Source organism: Plectropomus leopardus, chromosome 7 (assembly GCF_008729295.1).
Source record: "Plectropomus leopardus isolate mb chromosome 7, YSFRI_Pleo_2.0, whole genome shotgun sequence".
NCBI lineage: Eukaryota > Metazoa > Chordata > Actinopteri > Perciformes > Serranidae > Plectropomus > Plectropomus leopardus.
The window spans coordinates 9,664,648-9,686,455 of NC_056469.1; the positions used below are offsets into that span (position 1 = coordinate 9,664,648).

The 21,808-nt window shown below is 38.2% G+C and overlaps 1 protein-coding gene across 1 annotated transcript in view; it reads right to left on the minus strand.

The window, feature by feature from the left end:
• Positions 1-20,202, minus strand: part of LOC121945583 (zinc finger protein 236-like) — a 61,051-nt gene extending 40,849 nt beyond the window's left edge. Inside the window, exons 1-9 of the mRNA XM_042489830.1 lie at positions 20,121-20,202; positions 17,508-17,641; positions 12,761-12,925; positions 12,466-12,644; positions 11,649-11,779; positions 10,558-10,730; positions 3,488-3,610; positions 2,250-2,423; positions 477-651 (exon numbers count right to left, since the gene is read on the minus strand). Coding sequence (XP_042345764.1) covers positions 477-651; positions 2,250-2,423; positions 3,488-3,610; positions 10,558-10,730; positions 11,649-11,779; positions 12,466-12,644; positions 12,761-12,925; positions 17,508-17,641; positions 20,121-20,175 — 1,309 coding nt within the window. The 5' untranslated portion in view covers positions 20,176-20,202. The remainder of the gene's footprint in view (positions 1-476; positions 652-2,249; positions 2,424-3,487; positions 3,611-10,557; positions 10,731-11,648; positions 11,780-12,465; positions 12,645-12,760; positions 12,926-17,507; positions 17,642-20,120) is intronic.
• Between the last annotated feature and the right edge of the window lie 1,606 nt (positions 20,203-21,808).

The window sequence follows — 21,808 nt, forward strand, 5'->3', positions numbered from 1 at the left end:
GGCAGCTGTCCGGAGTATCTGTCAGTCGATAGCTTTGGTGCATTGACTAAAAGCTGTTTTCATTAGGAATTAATCTATAACCTTTTTTTAAATAATTAAACATGAAATGACAGATTTTCTTATTTACTCTGAACAGCAGCCAGTAAACAGTGGCATCGTTTTCATGATCTGGATGCAGATAAGACAAGCAAATCTTTTAAATTTATTAATCAAGCTGCATGTTTGGTACATTTACTTAGTAAACAATTCAACTAATCAGTTGTTTGATTTATAATTGGCAGATTTACCGAGTAATCTTTTTCTGCAACATTTACATTTACAATTTCACAAAGAGAAAAGGGTATAAATTATTTCACTGAAATGCAACACCGAACCGACTGAGCTTCAAAAGGAGTTACAATCTCATTTGATGTTTATGAGTTTTTCATTATGATTGTGATAAAATACTCATCTGAATGTTCTGAATACCCCCCTACCTGGCATTTGTATAGGTTTCTTGAAAATGCTCCTTTTCTTCTCCCTGACAGGTTTGTCTGAGCCTTGTACTTTCTTGCTTTCTACAGCAGCACCCTCATTCTGGTTCTGTGACTCCTTGGAAGTGGCGTCGCTCTGCGGCTGGACCACACTCAATCCACTGTTCTCCAGAGCTTGCTACAGAAACGGAACAGAAATCTGCTTAAACAACATAACTTTATAACATAATAATAATAAACATACTAAAGTTACAAAATAATAGCAAAATCAGACAACTAAGGCTTTCAGCGTTAATGCATTAACAGCAATGCAATTAAGGTCCAAACATAACTTGTTATTTTTTTAAAATTGTATCAATGATGTGCTGCTTTTTAGTCCCTTTGGAGCATCCTTACTGTTATTTCAGTTGCCACAGTGGCTTCCTGCTGCCACAGTGATGGAAATTAACCACTACTCTTTTGAATGGCTCCTTTCATTTAAAACAACTCCCAGATGGCTCAGTTGACAAATCAAAAGTAATATGCAACTTGTGTCAATTAGAATTAAAACATCACCGAAGTACTTCCCGTTTACGCTACTACCTACAAGCTGAGTGCTCAGGTGCAGCTAAAAAGACTGACATCAGCAGGCAACTGCATCACCGAAGACGACAAAGCACTATTTTAGAGTGTGAAAATTCCGCAAGACCTGTGGATAAAACAAACCTGAAGAAGTTCAACACTTACTACATGGGTGGCAACTGACTGAAGACCAGGCAACACTGTGAAAGTTGTGTCTAAGGGTAGTCCTGAGGTTGGCATGTTGTCAAATTCAACTCAAAGTTAACAGAGCTATGGAGTACTTTTGTTTGTACTTAACTGAAACATTCTACATATTATGTACACGTACTCCAGCATATTTCTCAATGTGGAACAGTGTAATCCTTTCAAACAAAAAAACCCAAACAAAATAAAAACACAGTATTTCACAGAATAGGCACTTTGAGGTACTAATTCCATTCCCAATCAAATAGCTTAAAACAATGTGGCAAATATTGACAAAACATTGGCAAAAAAATAAATCCATTGTCCAATGCCAAAGCTCAGGGATGATCACATCATTTTGCAATGAAAAGCAGAGGCTCTACTCAACTCTCCAGCAGTACTTATTTATACAACTTTGTGGTACTAATTCCTTATTACCTTTCCCCTCAGTGGACCACCCAAATCCTGCCATTCAGTCACAAAAGGAAACTGACTTGACAGAGCATTTCATTTGGTTTCAAACAAACACTACTTCAGAGGCTTTTTACTTAGTTTACAGAAAACTTTCTTCTCCTCATCTTGCTCTTTGTGTCCAAATATATTCCCACTGCAGGTCCTTCAATCACTATACAGATCATTTCCACATAACAGATGCCACTGAATTTTTAAGGTTGAAACTGACAGCTGCTGATGTGTGTGTTTGTGTGTGTGTGTGTGTGTGTGTGTAGCTGTGCATTTGTGTGTGTGTGCTCCTGTGCCTAATTGCTTGAAACTCACACAGACAAACAAGGAGAGTTTTCTCAAGGAGGATTTTTTGTCCATCCTCATATCTTCAAGAGAGCATGTCACACTGAGGGAATTTGGGAGCTGAAGCGGTGCACTCATTAAAAGTGCTGCTCTAAGATTAATATTTGAATCATATACTGTAGGCTAGGTCTGAGGCAGTCAGTCTCTGGAGTACTGAATACTCCTGAATTTTGTTCTTATCATCTAATTTATTTAGTGTGGGTGAATGTCCTTTGCTCCGTTCACCTGCAAGATGTCCTGGTTGATGGCAGTTTCCATGGCAATAGCTGGCTCTGGAGGTTGGGGCTGGGCCGTCTCCCCGCTGACCTGTTCAGACAGCTCTAGAAGTTGCTGGATGACATCTGTCACCCCCTCGCCGCCCTCTGAACCCCCAGGGGCTTGACCTGCCGTCTCAGGTTCCTGAGGGAGAAGAAGAGGGGGGCAGAGGGAGAAGATGGGAGGAAAGACGACGAAAAGAAATTCGACAAGGGGCTGTTTACAAGATCGACGGGAGACAGGACGCAATTTTAAAGCTGAATAATTTTTAGAAGGGGTTCTAAAAATTATTCAGTATTGGAGTACTGGGCATCACTGCACAAAACTTTAATTGGTGTCTACATCTATGTGGATCATTGACATTTTGATTTATTGTGGCTCACGCCAAGAAAGACAGTGGTTACACATATTTAAGGTCACTTCGCCATATGTTAACTAGCATGTAACATTTAATAATGGTGGACTCATTAATAATCTTTTTCAACTTTTTGCCCACTGGGGCCTTATTACATGCAGCTGTTGCCCTTTTTATTTTTTCTGTCCCTGCCCCTGACACAGCCTGAGTCCAGCGCTATCATTTCAACATCATTAAACTGCAAATAATAATTAGCAATGGATCACCTACTCATAACCAAATAACAGTGACATTTAATTAACATTGTTGTAAACAAGAGACGCTATTAGTGCCTAAGAAGATTGACAGGTTCTTTAAACAGTATAAAAGGTCAGATTTGCTTGTTATGTGGCTGAATGAAAATTGTTAATACAAAACTGGGAGAGTGCTGTTCTTTTAGTGCAAATGAAGCTTTTAAGAGTTTTTGACGAAGGAAAATGGTATATTATCTACCAGTACGGGGAAAGATAAAAAACATCTTTGGAAAAACAAGTTATGTTTTATAAAGGAAAGACAGTGTAACAGAGGTGATCTTGTCAACGATCATGACAGTAGACGTGCAGTAAAAAGCAACTAACAAAACGTGTAGTGATTTTTTTTAAAGTTTAGAATGGAGTATTTTACATATTTAAACTAAATTACCTGGGTTTATCTGCGGTTGCGCTGAAGAATAGAATAAATCATAAGTGTATTAGTAGTATTGACCTCATTCACTGGGGTCAAAAGATTAACATACTTGAAATATACTCAAAGTGGATGAAGGTTAAGTTTAACTACATTTTTTGCTCATGCGTTCTGTATACTGTTTTCTTACCGGAGTGCTGGAGGGCACCTCGATCACAGAGATATGCATCTTGCTGATGTGGGCATTCAGGCTGCCCAACTTCTTAAATACGCAGCTGCAGTCCATACATGGGAACAGCGGCACGCCTTTTGTCTGTAAGAGAACATTGAACACATACAAGACATTATCCCTTGCCGCTTTGTATTGTGTGTGTTTCGCCAGTGACTCACTCAAGTCACTGAAAATCTTGTATTTTAGAAAGAAATGTATGCTATTACCTCCATCTATCACAGACACCCCACGCAAATTGAGGTTGTGTTGTTAATATGTTAATACGTCTGCACAGGGATATGGCTGTCAGATGGTAGAACTCAGCCGACATCCCTGTTTTACCCAAATCCTGGGAGATTATAGACTGAGCACTACCACATAAATCAAGCTTTTAGATTTCCAACTCACACAGCGATGAGGTGAGATTATCATATGCATATCACCTTAAAGATAAAACAGTACTGCATTTGTTGCATTTGAAGTTGTGAATAATGAATGCCAGACATAAACTTCACTTTTTGCTCATATTAGTGGTCTTAGCATGAAGGCTGCTATATCAATATACAGTTTCCTAAAGAAATAAAGGGTAAATTGATATATTTATGTCTTTGTTTGCGAGTCAATTTCAAGTTCCTGTTAATAACTTGGGAACTGCTCAAGAGTGTGTGCTTTCATTTACAGGTATAAATGATGAGTGTTTACACCCCTTAGAGTCATTTATTATGATTAGAGTAACATGCAGTATGTAGGAGTAAGACACGGTTCTCTTGTGAACATCACCACCTGATGGCTCCTGGTTTATTGTATCATGATGTGGAGAATGCAAAGCAGACATGCACTAATATATGCCATCCCTCTTTAAGGGACACTTTGCCGATTTTCCACCAGGTCTGTGTCCCCACAGTGTGGGAAGTACGTGCAGATCAGCAGTATTAAGGCACCCCCTGTACCCTTAGCACCGGAGCTCCCCAACTATTCACTAGCCACAATCCATCGGATTATGCAAATTAACATGTTTCCCTTCATCCGGCGAGTTTTTGTTTACGGTACAGGTGGGGAGTTCCCAGCACCTATGGAAACCAAACACCTTTCATCTGCACACACTCCCCACATTGTGGTGACACAGACCTGGTTGAAATCGGCAAGTACCCCTTTAAAGGTCTATTGTGTAGGATTTCCCAACTTCCCACAGTCATGATAAACTTAGAAAAGTCATGGAATTATTAAAATCCTTCAAAAGTTGTGGAAAAGTTCTGGAATTTTGTTATGTATAAGGAAATTAAGTGTTACAGTAATCTTCAGTGGGTGACTTTCCCCATAATATAACAGCAAATTTATTTTATGTAGGCTGCCTGTTGAAATCTCATAGCTGGAATATGAGTTTGAGATACGAGAATATGAGAACATTTAGATTAGATTAGATTAGATTAGATTAGATTAGATTAGATTCACTTTATCATCCACCTTCAAGGAAATTTGTCTTTGGCTTCTCCAATACATTAACTTACAGACAAAAAACAAACCATTAGATACATCACACCATATAACAACAAACAAAATAGGAAAGTAGACAGGAAACAGCAGCAGCAGGTGAGAATATTATAACATACAGAGAATGCACTTAAAATGCTTTGGTTTCCCTGGTGCAGCCATTTTGCATTCAGTGCTTGTATGGAATATGGAAAAAAAAAAAAACATTTCTTATATATGCTCCAGCTCGCCCTCGGGGCCCTGAATCAGCAGCCAGATGGGCGCAATTCAAACTCTGAATTTAAGGGGTATGAGGCTTCCTAACTGTTACTCTGTTAAATATCTCACAGATTTGCTGTTGTGGCTTGCCAACCACCTTCCCTGCAACACCGACAATTGTGGAAAGCTTGTTTTTGTACTTCACACTCAAATTGCCATACCAAGCAGTTATATTAAACTGTAAAATACTTTCAACAAGGCCTCTGTATGCCATTTTAGAGTTATAACTGTAGGATTTAACATGTTGGGTCATAAATCCCAAAGTTTCCATACCTATGCCATGCACCGCTACTACTTTTAAATTGCGCTACAGTTTTGAAACGGAGCATATTTGTTTTATATATCGTGAATGTTCATGGACATTTTATTATGGGTCCTTGAAAAGTCATAAAGAAGTTCTGAAATTTTTGTCCATTAATGATGTGTGGGGACCTTGTGGTATCTAGCGATGAGGTTGTCGAACTGAAACCCTCCTGTGTGTCGTACATGCCAGTCTGTCAATCTTAGTAATAAGTGTCATTTGTGTGCAGGTGCATGCTTTGACCACCACTGTATCTGTATTGGCAAGAAAGCAGTGTTGACTTTTAGAGAGAAAACATGGGAGGTTGTTGAATTTACCTTGGGACAAGCAAACCTGAAGAGCAGGAGACATTTAAATGGGTTAGGCAGATTTTTGGAGATTAATTTATTTTAAAAAGTCCTAGAAATCGAGTGGGTATGAGCAAGATGAAAAAGCAAGAGAAAGATTGGACCACTGACATCTATGACTGAAATGACAGCAAATGGTGGGTGGAAAACAAAGCTTTCAATGATTCTTCTTGTTAAAACCTGAATAGCAGTGTAGGCGTCGTAAGAAAAAAAACACCATAAGAGGAAATGTGAATGTTGAGTGTGCCACAACAACAAAAAAAAAGGAAAAAGAAAAAAAATCATGAGATAAGTTGATTGCATTTCTGTGACGGGCATGGTGAAGTGGACAATCAGTCAGAGGGCAGAGATTGTTTACAGGAAGTCTGTGAGTAAGGTGGCTGAACTGAGACAGGATGCATTTGAAGTATGTTTGTAAGAGCATATGAAGAAGCTCCAGTAAGGTGTTATCACCGACATAATGACAGGTATGTGGCAGCTGTGTTAAAGATGAGTGTGTGTGTACAACATATAGGAAACATGGTTGGACACCGAAGATAACTTCTCATGGTGCCAAGATGTGCGTTCACAAATGAAACACAAATGAGATGATGAAAACATCACTTAAGAAATGATGTCTATGGAGAAACAAGACGAGGCAAATGATGGACATCATTAACATAGAAAGGTGATTTTTTTAAGTTGTGTTCTGATGTCAGTGATTGCGCAAGTGAGGTTTGGTTGTTGATACAACAAGGGAGATTTTGAGAAACAAACAAAGGGTGAAATTCATTGTTTCACAAAATTGCAGAAAGAAAGTTTAGTGGGGTCACACATGGGTGGGATATGGGATAAACTTATAGTTGAGGTTTTTTTTTCTTTTTACTTTAATAACTTCAATGTAAAATAAGCCTTAGTAGTGCTAGTGCATAATGAGGGTTCATACAGCTAAGAGGTCCTTTACTACAAAAAGTCAGATTGATTTTCATTCTTATATAAAGCAAATATTGGGCTGTCAGTACTTCTGTGAAGTTGTGATGTCAGAATTATACAATGTAAAAGTAAAAAGTGTTGCTTAAGTGCTTTGAGCATTGAGCTTTGATTTGAGTGATTTTAAGACCCAGAAACGATGACCAATCAAAGCAGACTGGGCTTTTTGGGGAGGGGGGCTTACAGAGACACGTGCTGTAACAGAGCATTTCAGACAGAGGGTGAATACAGGTATATTCAGACAGACACTGTGAGAAAAGGAATGTGTTTTTGAAAATGAAAGTATATAAATATATTCTAGTTGAAAACCCAAATACAAAGGCAACCTTTAAGGCAAGTTAGTAGACTTACTAAGAGTTTTTAATGCCACACAGTATTATATTTAAAATCAATTTTACAATAGCCAAAATTAGAAAAAATGAAAAACAAGAACCAACATTTATTTTTATAATTAGCATTATTATTGTTTAATGTCTTAGGCTGAGGAACAATTTTCCCCAAATTCTTATTCAAATACATGAAAAAGTTTCCTGACTATACTTATGGGATTTCTTCGCCTTGATTCCTATCGTGGTTTGAAAAACTCTTTGCATAAAATACTCTAAGCCTTGTATAAGTTACCTTGTACTGGTCTCAGCCAGGCCAAGAAATCGAGGGCAAATAGCCAATTTTAGTTAAATCTGTGGGCCAACTTTTGAGGCCAAACAGTTGAACTACACGGTCATGTGATGCCCTGCAGCGCAAAAAGACCTTTTCTTACACAGGGGAAAAAAACATCGGTAATTACTTATTTTAAACATGCTACTAATTATTTTGAGATTTTAAATGGCAACATTAGAAAAACATATGATAAAAGCCTACTCGTAGCATTCTTAGACTTTTAAAAGATTGATTTAGGACATTAAATACCAATTAAGGCCTTATCTTTGGATGAATTAATTCAGTGACTTGAGGATCACAAGAACCTTGGTTATTCTATTGTTAAACCCCATAAAATATTAACTAGAAAATCTAAGTGAGCTGTCCCTGAAGTTTTGTGCAAAACAATTTCAAATGTCTAAAAGTGTAAATTATTTGCATGTTAGATGCATATGAATTGTAGTTAAAAATCAAGCACTAATAGAAGTTGAAGTATCACTTGAGGTGTAATAACTGAAAGCAAATCCTGTCAGAAGATTATATTCTGCAACTGATTTATGCCAGTTATTATGCTAATTATGTGCAGACAGTGTTACTGCCTCAACATGCCTACTCTCTACATGACCAAACACTTCAATGGATTTAACTATAATGATTTTACTCTCCTGGGTCCCGAGTATGCATCTGCTCATGAAATCTATTGCGAATAACGTCGTCTGACCATTATTTATTCATAAAGGAGGTCAATCTCTATCTGGAATGGGAAAGCTGAAGGACACTTGTGAAAATTAGATGCATTATTCAAATGATCCTGCTGTTTGGCTTTCCAGAAGTAATTCAATTAACTGGCCCTGTCATGGGCTTTTAGCGTGGAATACACAATCATATCTGCAAGTGAGGACAAAAAAATCCATGCCTCAATTAGTTCTAAATAGAGGTGGGCGATGTATTGAATATATTTTGATGTGTTACGGCTTGTTTTACGTGGGATGTATAAAATGACTATACAGCGAACATCAAGTCTGCTTTGTCACATCATTTTTTTATATCACCGACACAAGACTCGCTTCAGCCTTTCAGCTCTCTCGTTCTCTCTTATGGCTTTCTCTCTCTCACAAACACACAAAAAGGCACAGCAGCAAACACCTAAACTTTCTGTTCACTGCTAACAGCTACCTGTTGACCGGCAGCCTCGAGTTCACAGCAAAAACAAGCCGGGTGCTTCAAAATAAAAGCACCAGTCATTCTGTTGATTTGACTTTATAAAAACTTTATTACAACAGCACTTTCTTTAACTCTATTGCAATAGTATTATAATGAAAGTTATTTTGACAGTACTATATTTAACTTCATTACAACAGTACTTTATTTAACCTTATTTTATGAGTACTTTTTCACCTTGATTGTAACAATACTCTATATAACTTTATTTTAAAAGTCATTTGTTTAACTTTATTATAACAGTACTTTGAATGAAAGTACAGTTACTACTTCAACTTTACTGTGACTGTAGTTAATTTTATATTTTTTTATTTTAGTAGTCCACAGTAGTTTAGAGAGGTTTTCAACATATCAAGATATATATTGTGTATTATAAAAAAGCCTAAAAATATTGCAATATTATTTTTAAGCAATATCACACATTTAACCTATTTTCTTTAAAAAAAAAAAAAAAAAAAGATAATTTGAACAATTACACCCTTAAAAAAATGTGCAACTTGAGCAATTTAGTATACAGTATGTAAACTTATATATAGGGACCCGCTGCACCTGCAGTATTGGAGATGATTGTGTTGCTTTACAATCAGGCTGACAGAAAGCTGACCCAATCCAGACCGTAGCCACATTACTGGAAGCAGTCATCAACAACACTCGGAGCTACTCCCAACACTGTCACTTCACCTGTTAGTTGGCTTTGATAACAACACTACAAAGCGACATCCAAACACAGGAGAATTCATTATCTGTCAACATGGACATTTGGAAACCCAGAGGGGACTTTGATGTGCACAATTCTTTCAACTTCTCAACCACAGTTCAGCACTAAGAGGAAGTGAACTCAGTGACAGAGCATTGTTAAAGGGCAAAGTCCAAGCTAAATGAGGATGGGTAACTCAGAAAGGCTCTTTAAGATTGGCTGCTGTCTTTACAAAGGAGAAGAACCAACTGAGGAACAAAGAACTGCAATTTCATCTCATTCCCTTTCCAGCAGACAAACAATATTATGGCAAGGTGTCCTGTTGCACTGAAAATAACAAGCTGTGAGCTCGAGGGCAGGCAATTTAGTGAGTGAGTGAGGGAGGTGTACAAAAAGAAACATTTTGGACAGGAACCAGAATTTTTAAAAAAAAGATACTGAATTACAGAAACCTGGTGAACAGCATTTTCTACATTTCTTCTGCGTGGTGCACATACACTTAAAAGGCAAAAGCAGCTGTTCAAGTCCATAACTTGAAACTATTTACCACTCTTGGCTCTCTTACGGGTATTTAGTTTTTAGTCTCCTGCTCTGCTCCTGCGAGCAAACAACAGGCACCTAAACTATCTGCCAACATTTCAATTTAACAGCACCATCTGCTTTTACTGACGGCTGCCTCATTCACTCCTTGAGTTCATACATTGTATACACAACTGAAACCCTTTAAGACATCGATCACGTTGTTACAGCACTGACACAGGAGTTATTTCTAATTGTTGCCAGATTCCACAAGGATTTAGGGAGGATTCAAGTTGAGATTGATCTGTCAAACCTGTCCTTCCATTAAAGACAGTGATGAAAACCGATGACATGCCATTTGGGGATTTTAAGATTACTGCCACTATTTTCAAGCTAAGTGGCAGTAATCCCATTGTTTCATTTGATTTACAACTTGTCCACAACTCAGATGGAAAAATAACTATGGTGTAATGTAGCTTATTTTATTGCTGCGATACATAACTACCTCATCCCAGATGGCATAACATAATGTAGAGATATTTCTTAGAGGCTACAGTATTTGAGGTTTGAGTATTTCACTTTCACACCTGCAGCACTGCGCTCTTACCTCAGAATGAACTCTCTGAACGTGGGAGTGCAGGTTCCCTTTCTGGGAGAAGGAAGCAGGGCAGAACATGCAGAGGTGTGGTTTCTCTCCAGTGTGTCTCACCATGTGAGTCTGCAGCACCACCTTCTGGTTGAAAGCCTTGCCGCAATGGGTGCACTTGTAGGGCCTCTCACCTGAAGGGAAGGGCAAGGTCAGATCAATAACAGGTCAAATAAGATGCTGAGGACACTGATGACCATTTCACTTGATTACAATTCCAAGAATCTAAATGAATAACTTCAATATAATATAAGTTAAATTGTGAAGACTAGGGGTGAATACAGAGAGTTTCTTTTAAGATGTCCACATTACTTGTCTCTATTGTTACATTCACATGAAAACACAACTCACATGACAAAGCTATTGAAGATTGTTACAGCGTTTGAAATTTGGACCTGAAAAATTCTGTGACTCCTTTCAAGAACAAACATTACTTTGTATCTTGCTAAAACAATGTCATTTCTTTATTATTTCGACAAAAAAATGTCAAAAACAAGCATTAGACTAAAAAAAGATTACTTGAGCACAATATGGTACACTTATCAACTATTCTGTGCATCAGATTGAGAGAGTGAGGTATATTGTATGTGCCTGTGTGTGTGTTTGTGTGTGTGTGTGTGTGTGTAGTCTCCCAAAGCCACTCTTAACCTCATCAGCTTAAGGGCTATTTGAGATTCAAAGCACAGAGGAATCAACTCCATCCACCATTAGTCATCCAGCCAGCCAGGCAACCAAACAAATTAACATGTGGATGATGTGTAAACAACACGTGGGTGGAAGCTACTGGCTACATTACCTGAACACAGGCGGCCCTACCAGGGAACATTCGTTATATTAATATTGAATTTTTTTTCCACACAACATCTCTGCATGACAGCTGAGTGAAGAACCGAGCGGAGGTGTAATATCCCTCAGAAATGGAGGGAAATCAAAGCAAACTGCTCAGGAGTTGGTGACATTATGTCATGGGTTCTCTGAGCAAGAATCGTTAAATGGGGATTGGATCTACGTAACCTAAACATGTAGCCACTTTTCTGTTATTTTTCACTCACCTGTGTGTATTCGTATGTGCCTAACGAGCTGGCTGGGTTTTTTGAAAGCCTTCCCGCAGTGATGGCAGCTGTTTGTGAACCCACTGCGGTCAATATTTTTCTTATAGTTTCTGGAACTAGAGCTCAGCGGCCTGCAGAGAAGGGTAAACACAAAAAAATGCCACGTTGGATTTATAGTGTTCCCACGCATTTTCACAGACAACATTTTAGAACTTTTCTATGAATATTCAAAGACACTTTAATAAAAATTTCCATAATTATTCACAATGTATAACACCAAAAAAACTGTACTTAAATCAAAATGTTAATTTCATTAAAGTGGTCCACAGCTACATAGCAGTAGAGCTTCCAGAGTGGCGAGGTGACAGCCGACAGTTTGGCCCATTGATTAATTTGTACCTCCACAAAAAGGAATGCTCTGTATCCTGTTGTATGCCATGGCCGATAATGCACCACAGCTCATGAATATTTTTCACCAGTAAAAAGACCAGAAAGTTAATCCATAGAAAGTGTTGTTGTCTCTTGGTGGTCTAACTGCTGTTTCAGATGTCCCTGTATATCCGTGACGCACTGACATTGCCTCCTTGTTGCTGCATTTGGCATAAAAATTGGACAATAAAATGTAAAACAATGACTGTGGCTAGCTACATTCCCAAAATATCATTATCACAGTGGTTAGACTTTAAATTTCCTAAAAACACCATCCTCCCCGTTCTGTCTGTTAGCTGTTGGATTCATGTTTCACTTTTTATCTTCAAGCTGTTTTCCGCCTGACTCGATCAAAGGAAATAAATCAGCATCTCAAACCCTGTCTGACCTCATCTTGACGTGACACTTCATATGCTCCTTCAGGTGTACAATCGTCTTGAACTCCTTGTCGCAGGTTTTGCAGGTGTAGACCTTGATGCCCGACAGCTCCTTACGGTGCTCATCTAAGTGCAAAGACAGCTGGCTCTGAAGAACGAACTCATCACCACACTCCGTGCAGATCAGATTCTGCAGGGTGGGTGGCAAAGGTGTTTGAGAAGACAAACAGAGAGATTAAGTTCTTTCCGACAGCTAGTAAATGCAAAGCAATAACGGTTTTGTGACTGACTGGTCAGCCGACTAACCTCCTCCTTCTCGTGCAGCATGATGTGAGATTTGAGGCTGGCGATCCGGGAGAACTTCTTATTGCAGACGGGACAGGTGAAGTCAGAGGCTGTGTGTGTGGACTTGTGAAGTGTGAGGTTGAACTCCACGTTAAATGTCTGTGGGCACTGGTCACATCGATGAGGCTGCAAGGGAGAGACGAGAAGTTAAAGAAAGTAGTGAGGAATGTAAGTGTAAAAGATCTCAGACGGCTCCCTCTGCAGTTATGTCCTTGTGGGTAATTCTCATTCCAAATGGAGACAGATGAAGATAGGAGTCCCTGTAGCTCTTAAATTAATATGTCACCTTAACTGACTATACCATCTACATTTGCTGTGGACCTGGGAAGCATCCTACACATACTTTCCCCCCTGTCCTGCTTAAGTGTCTCCTCGAATCATAGACAGACTAAGCAAAGCAAGGTGCCTTAAAACATAAAATTTCAATATATCATCTGATCATAAATAAAGTTTTTTATGCAAGTTGAGAGAGACAAACAGAAAGAGACATAAAGAGAAAAAACACAGTGGCATACAAGTAAGCACTATTATCAGACAACAAAAAATATATATTTCCCATGAGGCAGAAATAGCCTCAATATTAAATTCCATTTTTTAGAGGAGCTGACTGACTTAATTTCAGAGTACTTTCAGACTGAGGTGAAGGCCAAGAGCAACGCTGACACCAGTGAGTCTGACTCAGAGAGAGCACGAGGCTGCTTGTCCTCAGCCTGGAGAGAGTGCCTATGTAAAAGGAACACGGTGGCCTTGAAATTGAAATGGCTCGCAACTACAGGTGCAGCTGCAAATGAAGCGAGGTAGAGTTCTAATATTGTCATTTCATGCCAGAGGAGATGGAAGCTTTCCTTGTTTAAATATCAAATAGCATGAAGTGCAGAACCTAACCTTGTTAACTTGTCTGTCATTATGTGTGACATTGTCTGCATGTGAGTGTGAGAGAGAGAAAGCATGACGGAGAGAGTGAGGGAGGGAGAGTGGCTCAGATGGATCTTAAAAGGGGCAGAGGGCAGAGACGCAGCTGGTAAACAGAGAGAAGAGGGCACTCTTAGACACTAAAGGGTGAATAGACAAATATTCAAAATTGAATTAATAACTACAAAGATCTGTATTAAACAACATGAATAAATACAAATTAATTCTATGTGTGTACTTTTATAAAAATGCATTATTAATCAAAGATATAATTTCCCCCACCAAAAACATCTGTTTCTCCTTAAAAGAGATAATCCCCATACAAATTACCAGGCTATGCTCGGCCCAAGAGTAGCCACTAAAAAAGTGTAAAACAGAATTTGGAGAAAGTCATTGTTTTGCAAGTCACAAGCAAGTCCCCAGTCAAAACAGAAAAGTCCCTGGTCAAGTCCCAAGTTCAATGCTTTTAAAATGTGTATTTACTTGTTAAAAAAAAAAAAGTCTGTCAGAAGTTGTTGCGTCTCTGACTGTAATTTTTTTAACAAAACATACTTTTTAACCTATGGGCTTGGTCACGAGTCACAGATGTTGAAATCCAAGTCAATTTGCATGTCTTTTTGGATTTTTCCAAATGGAGTATAAAGTCATTAAATTTGTGACTTGAGTCTGACTCAAGTCCTAGTTAGTAACTCAGAGACCCCTCAGTTGAATGAGACTGCTTCAAGTCGTGCAGTCTGGTTTGGTTTTTTTTGTTGTTTTTTTTGCAAGTCAGTGTGCTGTGAAGTGTACTTCTGGGCATGTTCCCGTTGCCAGATTTTGGAGCAGAGTGAGCGATCTTGACTTGCATGCTGCTCTTTGACACAGAGCTGCGGACGTGCATATACCTGTCACAGAGGGAGAGAGAAACTGCTCTTCTGCTCAGAAGTGCTGAGATTACAGCTCACAGCAAGTTACTATGCTGCAGTCTCTGGCTTTTGTTTTATATCTAACGTCAGCAAAAAAAAATGATGCTGCACATTAGTGATCTGTAACTTTTTTACTATATTACGATACGAATGATCACTAAACTGAGCCCCATCAAACTCTAAAACTTTATCAAATTTTCCAATTTAATTTTATTTATAAAGCACTTTATCACATATCATAATCTTCCACAGAGGGCTTTCTGTCCATGAACCCTTACAGCAGATAAGAAAAAAAAAAAAAAAACTTTAACAGAGGAAAAGATAATATAATAATTAACATGGAAAACAAAACAAATTGCCAAAAATTTGCATTGAACTGCCTAAGTCCTCTGACCCATCTGGTGACTCAGTGGATGCTAACTGCAAACATTAATGTTTTTTAGTTAGGGCAATATGTATTTTAGGGTTTTCCTCTAGGGCCACAAAATATGGGAGGAGGGAATGGAAATTCAAACAAATAGCCACAGAAACCGATTTTCTATTACTGGCCAGTGAGCACTGCAGCAGAGGAAACTGTGGTTGTGATCTACAAGAAGGGGAGGGAGAATCTTTGCTGTGTTATTTAAGACTGTGTCTGGGCACCACAGAGGAAGAAAGAAGAAGTCAGGGGGGTGGGGGTTGGATTTAGCAACTTCAGTCCTTCTTAGCAAATTGTCAGTTATAGTTCTGCTATAACTGTGCTGCACCATCACAATATAAAAAAAGACCAGTAATGCCATGCAACAAAGTAACTGTATGCTTTCCCCACGGCAGATTCGCTCTAGTTGTATTATGAGTGAAGCAGCCATTCACACAATATCTTCCACATTGATTTTTTTCTTTCAGACTGTGACACTGCAGTCCAACAATAGTTCCCACTGTTCAAACTTCAGGAGCAGAGAACATGTTGTGCTTTTCCACTTCATTGCTTCCCAGATATAGCACACAAGACATGTCGGAAAAAGCCTAGCATCAAGTCTTATTTAGCAGCAGTTTATTTCATCAGCTGAACTGAGACTGTGCTCATTTACAGATTAAGTGTCAGCAAACACCCTGCTTACTGAAAACATGTGGTGATGCAGAGTGTTGTGGCTCTATTGTCATGTTGCATAAGGACAAGTAACTGACCCCAGATGTGTTCTGTATGAAGAAAATATGAGAGGATGCCCACCATACTGCTGGTTACAGCATATTCCAGGAGCTTTGGAAGCAGCTGACACCAAATGTTGTGATTGGAAGATGAGACCTGTGCTGAATCTGTGAGTTAACGACAGAAACAATGGCATCTACAGCAGCTTTAAACATCCACATTGTGAAAAATCATCTGAGCTGAAAAATCCAGGACACCTGCTTTTCACTGTGAGCCACCAGCTTGGCCCAAATCCAGCCTGTAGCTGTGGCTCTTAACCACTCCAGCAGGTTAGTTATCCTCATCACCTGCATCATACTCTGGTGGATATGACAAGTGGAGTGTCCTCTTATCACGTAAAGTGTCGAGTTTTTGTTGTGCATACAAGTGCACTGCAAGGTCAATTCGTGTTTTCACCGTTTCATCACTAGAAAGTAACTGTTCACGATCACTATCTCCATTCATATTTCAAGAAGCTATAAATTATATTCACTCAGAAAATAAGCCTGAAAAGCTGGCAATCAGAACAGAAGTACAGAGAGTTGTTGCTATGGAGATGATACATCTTCTCATCTAATTGCATTGGTGTGAACAGGCAGGTTTTCAGAACGTTGCTCACTGGCACATTGCAGATACTTGCATGTTTCAACTCGTCTCATCACAAGTCTTTGGTTTGAACTGGGCTCAAATGCCTGTATACATCAACCAGAGCTGCACTGTGAAAACTGCTGGGATGCATGACGTGGTTCCTGTCTTTGCATTGTATCACAGCATCTTCCTGAACTTTCTGGCTGTCTTAAATATGAAATATCAGCCTTTTCAAAGAAAACTGAAGGTCAAATAGCAAACATCCTTAATAATCCCCCATTGGTACACTGCAAATACTGTAACGCAATTACTCCATAAATATTTTGTTTGATGGATCATGTCTGAAATGTAATTTCTAAATCAAAGCACTGAAAGCATTAATCTGAATGTGACTTTAACCCTTTGAAACCTGGAGCATAATTAGTTTTCTTGTGCTGCTTTCAGATGCCTTTCTTAGGTATTTAAACCTTTGAACACTGAGCAAAGTGGTTTTAATTCTTTTTAAAAACACTGGGGAAAATAAATAAGAAACTAATAAGAAAAAAATAAGCTCAACAAATTGCAATAAATTAGTAGATTTACAATTTTAAAAAACTCTGTAAAAAAAAAACTGCTTAGGGAAAAAAAAGAAATAGACCAGGGAAAACTATTTATGATAATAATTGCATTTATTGTTCTAATTTTATAAGCATTTTTTTCAAGGCCATTTGCTTGTTTGCTTTGTTATGTTCTTGTTTTTTTTTTGTTTGTTTTTACTTATTTTCAGGTAATTCTCTTATTTCATGTTTTTAAACTTATTTTCTTGTACTTTTTTCTAATTTATAGCAATTTTTTTTTATCATTTCTTAATATTCCTCTATGTTTTTGAAGCCCTTCGCTCAAGTTTCAGTGGGTTGAAAAAAAAAAAGCAATCAGCTGCTAAGAGAGGCTAATTATAACAATAATGTGACCACGAAGTGGCTGTGGTTCAGCTGGCCAGATTCAAGACGTGTATGTGTGGAATCACAACAAGAAGACGATTACATGTGCTGATGAAGGAAAGCATACTCTTCCGACATTGTCTTCCTACACAAAGGACAAATAGTGTAAAAATGAGTTATGGCTATGACTGCCGACACTTGCGTGCTGCTCTTACCTTGTCGTTGATCTCGTGTTCACGGAGATGCTTCTGCAGCTGGCTCCCAGTGGTGCAGATCTGGGAACATATTGAGCACTTCTTGTCCTTGAGCTCTCCATCGCTGAAACCTTCCGCCTTATTGTCACTGGGATCTGCATTTGATGGAGTGTAAGTGAGAACACTTAAATGTCTTAATTTGGTTCAAGAGGCTTTCTCATGAAAAGAATAACTGAAGTACATGAAACAGTGCATTTGGTACTTCAGTTACATAAGTGCTGCGTTTAGTGGCATTGTGTTTATGAAACTTAATTTTTATATATGCATTATAATATCGCTAGCTGGAATTTAGTTTTGGCAGATACTGATGTGGTTATACACAAAGCACGCACACACTGATTTAGCATCCGTGTGTTCAGTGTTTCTCAAAGTGGGGTTAAGGCACTAAGGCAGTTTCAGAATTAAATGGGATAAGACTGCTTTACTACAGAAAAATATGACCAAACAATGCAAGGGAAGGTTTGTTACATTACTTTGAGTTGTATTGTTTGTTTACTGGCATCCCCTTTAGTTGTAGCTTTGGCAATAACTTCCTGGGGTCCATATAATGTATCTGTAAAATTACACAGTACAACACTGAACAGAAGCTTAATCTTCAACAACGCTAACTCTGACAGCAATAATTCTGAATTCAGCCTGCTGGTATTTTTCTGTTACTAGGCATTTTTAGGTTTTATTGTTAAACATACTCTTCAGGGGCTATTCTTAATTTATCAGACAAGGATGGGGGGTGACATCATTTTTTGGTTTTTATTTTGAACCTTTCCGAATCTACAAATATTTTTCCTTGAGTGACTGGTTTAATGTATGCTTGGCCCTCCCTAATTGTAAATTAGTTTTTAGATTTTCAAAATGTACCGTTTGATGATTCAAAATTAAAAGTTTAAAGTAAAAAGTTTCAGATGAAATCCTAGGGTTCAAGGTTTTGTTTTTTTTAGTCTTGCTTTGCATGCTGGTTAGTTTATTTGTGGCAAAAAAAATAATAAGACATGTATAATAAAGTGATTCTGATTAAATTTTATTTTAAACTTGTTTTGTTTTTGTTTGTTTTTTGCCGGAAGCGTTCATCCCTCCTGATGTGTTTTCAAGGACGATTAATAATAATTTCTGGTTTTCAGTTTCCGGCTATGCTAAATGATTTGAAAATCATCAAATAAATGCAAAATACAGCCATGTAAAGTTGAATAACCCTTCCCCCAAGCTAAAATTAAAAACATTGTTCCCTCCCCAGTCCTTCAAAAAACTTGACATGCCTCCCCTTTTTGCACCACCGCCGTCCTTCTCATTAATAACAAACAGTCCCTAAAATATAGTCATATCACCCAAAAGTATAGATGGTTATTGTGTTGGGTTGCTGTATTTAACTAATACAGTAGTCTATGTTAAAAAAAAAAAAAAACACACTAAAAGTAAGGTTTGAGTAAATAATGGATGTAAATGCATTTATAAAAATGCATTTGTAATCTTATGTAAAAGAGGTTTCTATCATGTAATGTTCATCTGTGAACCTGTTGTGTTTCTCATGCAGACACTCAACAGTTTGGTTCCACACGCCCATCTTTGCTGTCACTGTCTCAGGCATTTCTGAGACGGTATATCACTGACGTATGATAATAATAATAATAATAATAATAATAATAATAATAATAATAATAATAATAATATAGTTCACGTAATTTGTAGAACACTTTTCAAGCAAAATGGCAAAGTGCTGGCCAAAAGAAAAACACAAGAACAGTTATTATGAAACATGCATAGACCTACACACATACACGTGTGCACACAAAGATATACACATATGTATGCAACACTTCAATACAGGATAGGTAAACAGACTCGATGTGAGATCTCTATTGAACGCTAACGTGAGGCGGTTTTGTTTCTACAGTAAACTACAGTATACCCATCAGCGATATCATGTGGTTTATGTACCACTGAAGTTATCCCTTTACTGTGTCTATCGAGTCATGATAACGGAGCTAAATTATACAGTATTCCGATGACACCAAAACGACAACACACCACACCCATGACACATCTCTATAGCGTATATAAACACTTGTTTAGGACCATGTTCATGCGTGAATGTGACAGCTTTCTCTGGCAAACGTTTTCACAGCTGGACCCTGAGCAGCTAGACAGCCTCGCTACAGAGCCTCTCAGGATCAAAACAATGGCCAACATTTTGGCGTGTTAGCTTACAAAGCTAACGGTAGCAAAGCGAGCTAGTTAGCAACAACAAGCTAACAACGAATAACTAAGTGTAACGAAATAAAGTGTAAAAACCGCACAATAACTAACACTACACGAGACCGCGGTTCTTCCCCTCGTGGACACCAATTTAGACTGGAAGCCAATAAGAAGAGCCACCGAAACGTTATTAATATCATTCCGCCTCAATCACTCCTTCGCAGCACAAAGCAAAGCCCACCCGCAATACTATATCCGGGGACTATATACACTACATTGAAGTGTTATTATATGCGATACAGAGATGTTTGTCCAAACAATAACACGTTATTTGGATAGCCCATAATTTGTATTTTTTATTCGTTGCATTTTGGTACTTGTTACCTGTTTCGTCGCTGCTTTTAACTCTGTTCAATTTGCGAGGCCGGCCCCGCGGCATAGTTCCAGTACTCAGGGCGGGTGTGCTGTGAACGATTTGCTTTTCAAAATGGCGACTCGGTCATCTGTAGACAGCACCGTCCCCATGAAGACACACAGCTGCATGGAGTAGGGAGACATCTACCGTTTGGTTTATCGCACAGGCATCTTCAGGTGCACACAAAACAACTTTTGTTTTACTGATAAGGGAGTGAGCTGACCCATAATTATGATGAAATAATAAATAACATATCTAAAGAAAATGCACCTTCAGTGTGAGTTTAGTACTTTTTTTGTGGTAGTAAAATAATCGATAAAAAGGCATATCCTCCCATAAAAATAATTTAGCAACATACAGGCTACATATGGGATATATCAGGCCTTATTGAAATTATTTCGATATAAAATATCACTATTAACCAACCATATGTTAACTATAAACAGTGAATATTCCTAAATCATTTTCAGTTTAACAAGGGGAGCAATAGGGGCCCGTCACTAAATTTTGCCCGCAACCTTATAGCAAATTAATCTGGACTAATCTTAATCTAAACTTTAAGATACAGAGTAAATAAAATACCATAAGTAAACTATTACAAACACACACAATTCCCAAGACAAACATTAATGGGCAGTTCTGGTGGAAGAAAACATCGCAAAGTAACTCAGTATTAATTGCCAGGGACTCGTATTGTAGAGATAATAGTGGAATATTACTGACACCATAGGAAATATAAAATACCATAACATACTGTATGATAAATTAACCCAGGACATAGTTTAAGTCCCTTAAAGTATTAGACATAAAAATCTCATAAAGTTTGATATTATAGTCCTGCACTCACAACAAAGTGCCATAAACAATAGCATATTGATTTTTTTTTTTTTTTGCAAGAAGGTTTAGGGCATAGTTGTAAAATAACTTTACTATCCAGTCAACACCAGCAGAGGGAGGCAGTGAGTTATGAATAGCTTCGGTCATTTATAGGCCAATAATCCCAGAGATGCCAACAAGCTGAGCTGGTGTTCCTGTATAGGGCTGTGTTTGTGATCTCAACTGCCTGAAAGATGTGTTTCACTCAAACCTCCCCTGGATCCGAAAGAGTTAATGATATCCAGCGAATTGGTATACCCATGCGATAAACATCCTACCTAACACTTGAAATTGATCTAAAATTCCAACTGAAAGACCAACTGGCAGCTCACACACCCACACAGGATGACTTTGATGTTTCAGACTGGTTCCATGTCTCATTTTAGATGCTTTTCCTTGAGTGTTTGTAATCTGGTGTTGGTATGATAACATCTCTCTCATACAGTAGGCTACATTCACAATGGCAGGAAGTCACGGAATGTATGTTTTTAATTGATACAGACAGGGACGCTATATATAGATTACAGACCATTAGGGAGCTGTGGGATAAAATAAAAGAAGAATGAGTGAGCGTGGATGTCCAGGGTGCTTGAAAAACTGCACGTATTAATTTGTGTGGGTTCATTGTTCTATTATCTTTAATACATCCCACAGGGCTCCATTAGATCTCACCACTAGTGAAAAATCATTAATTTTCACATCGTCAAAAACGAAAAAGTCAGGAACATTTAGATCTGTTGTTAAACGTGTCTACTGCAGGCTACGGTGTCAGCTCATGTGA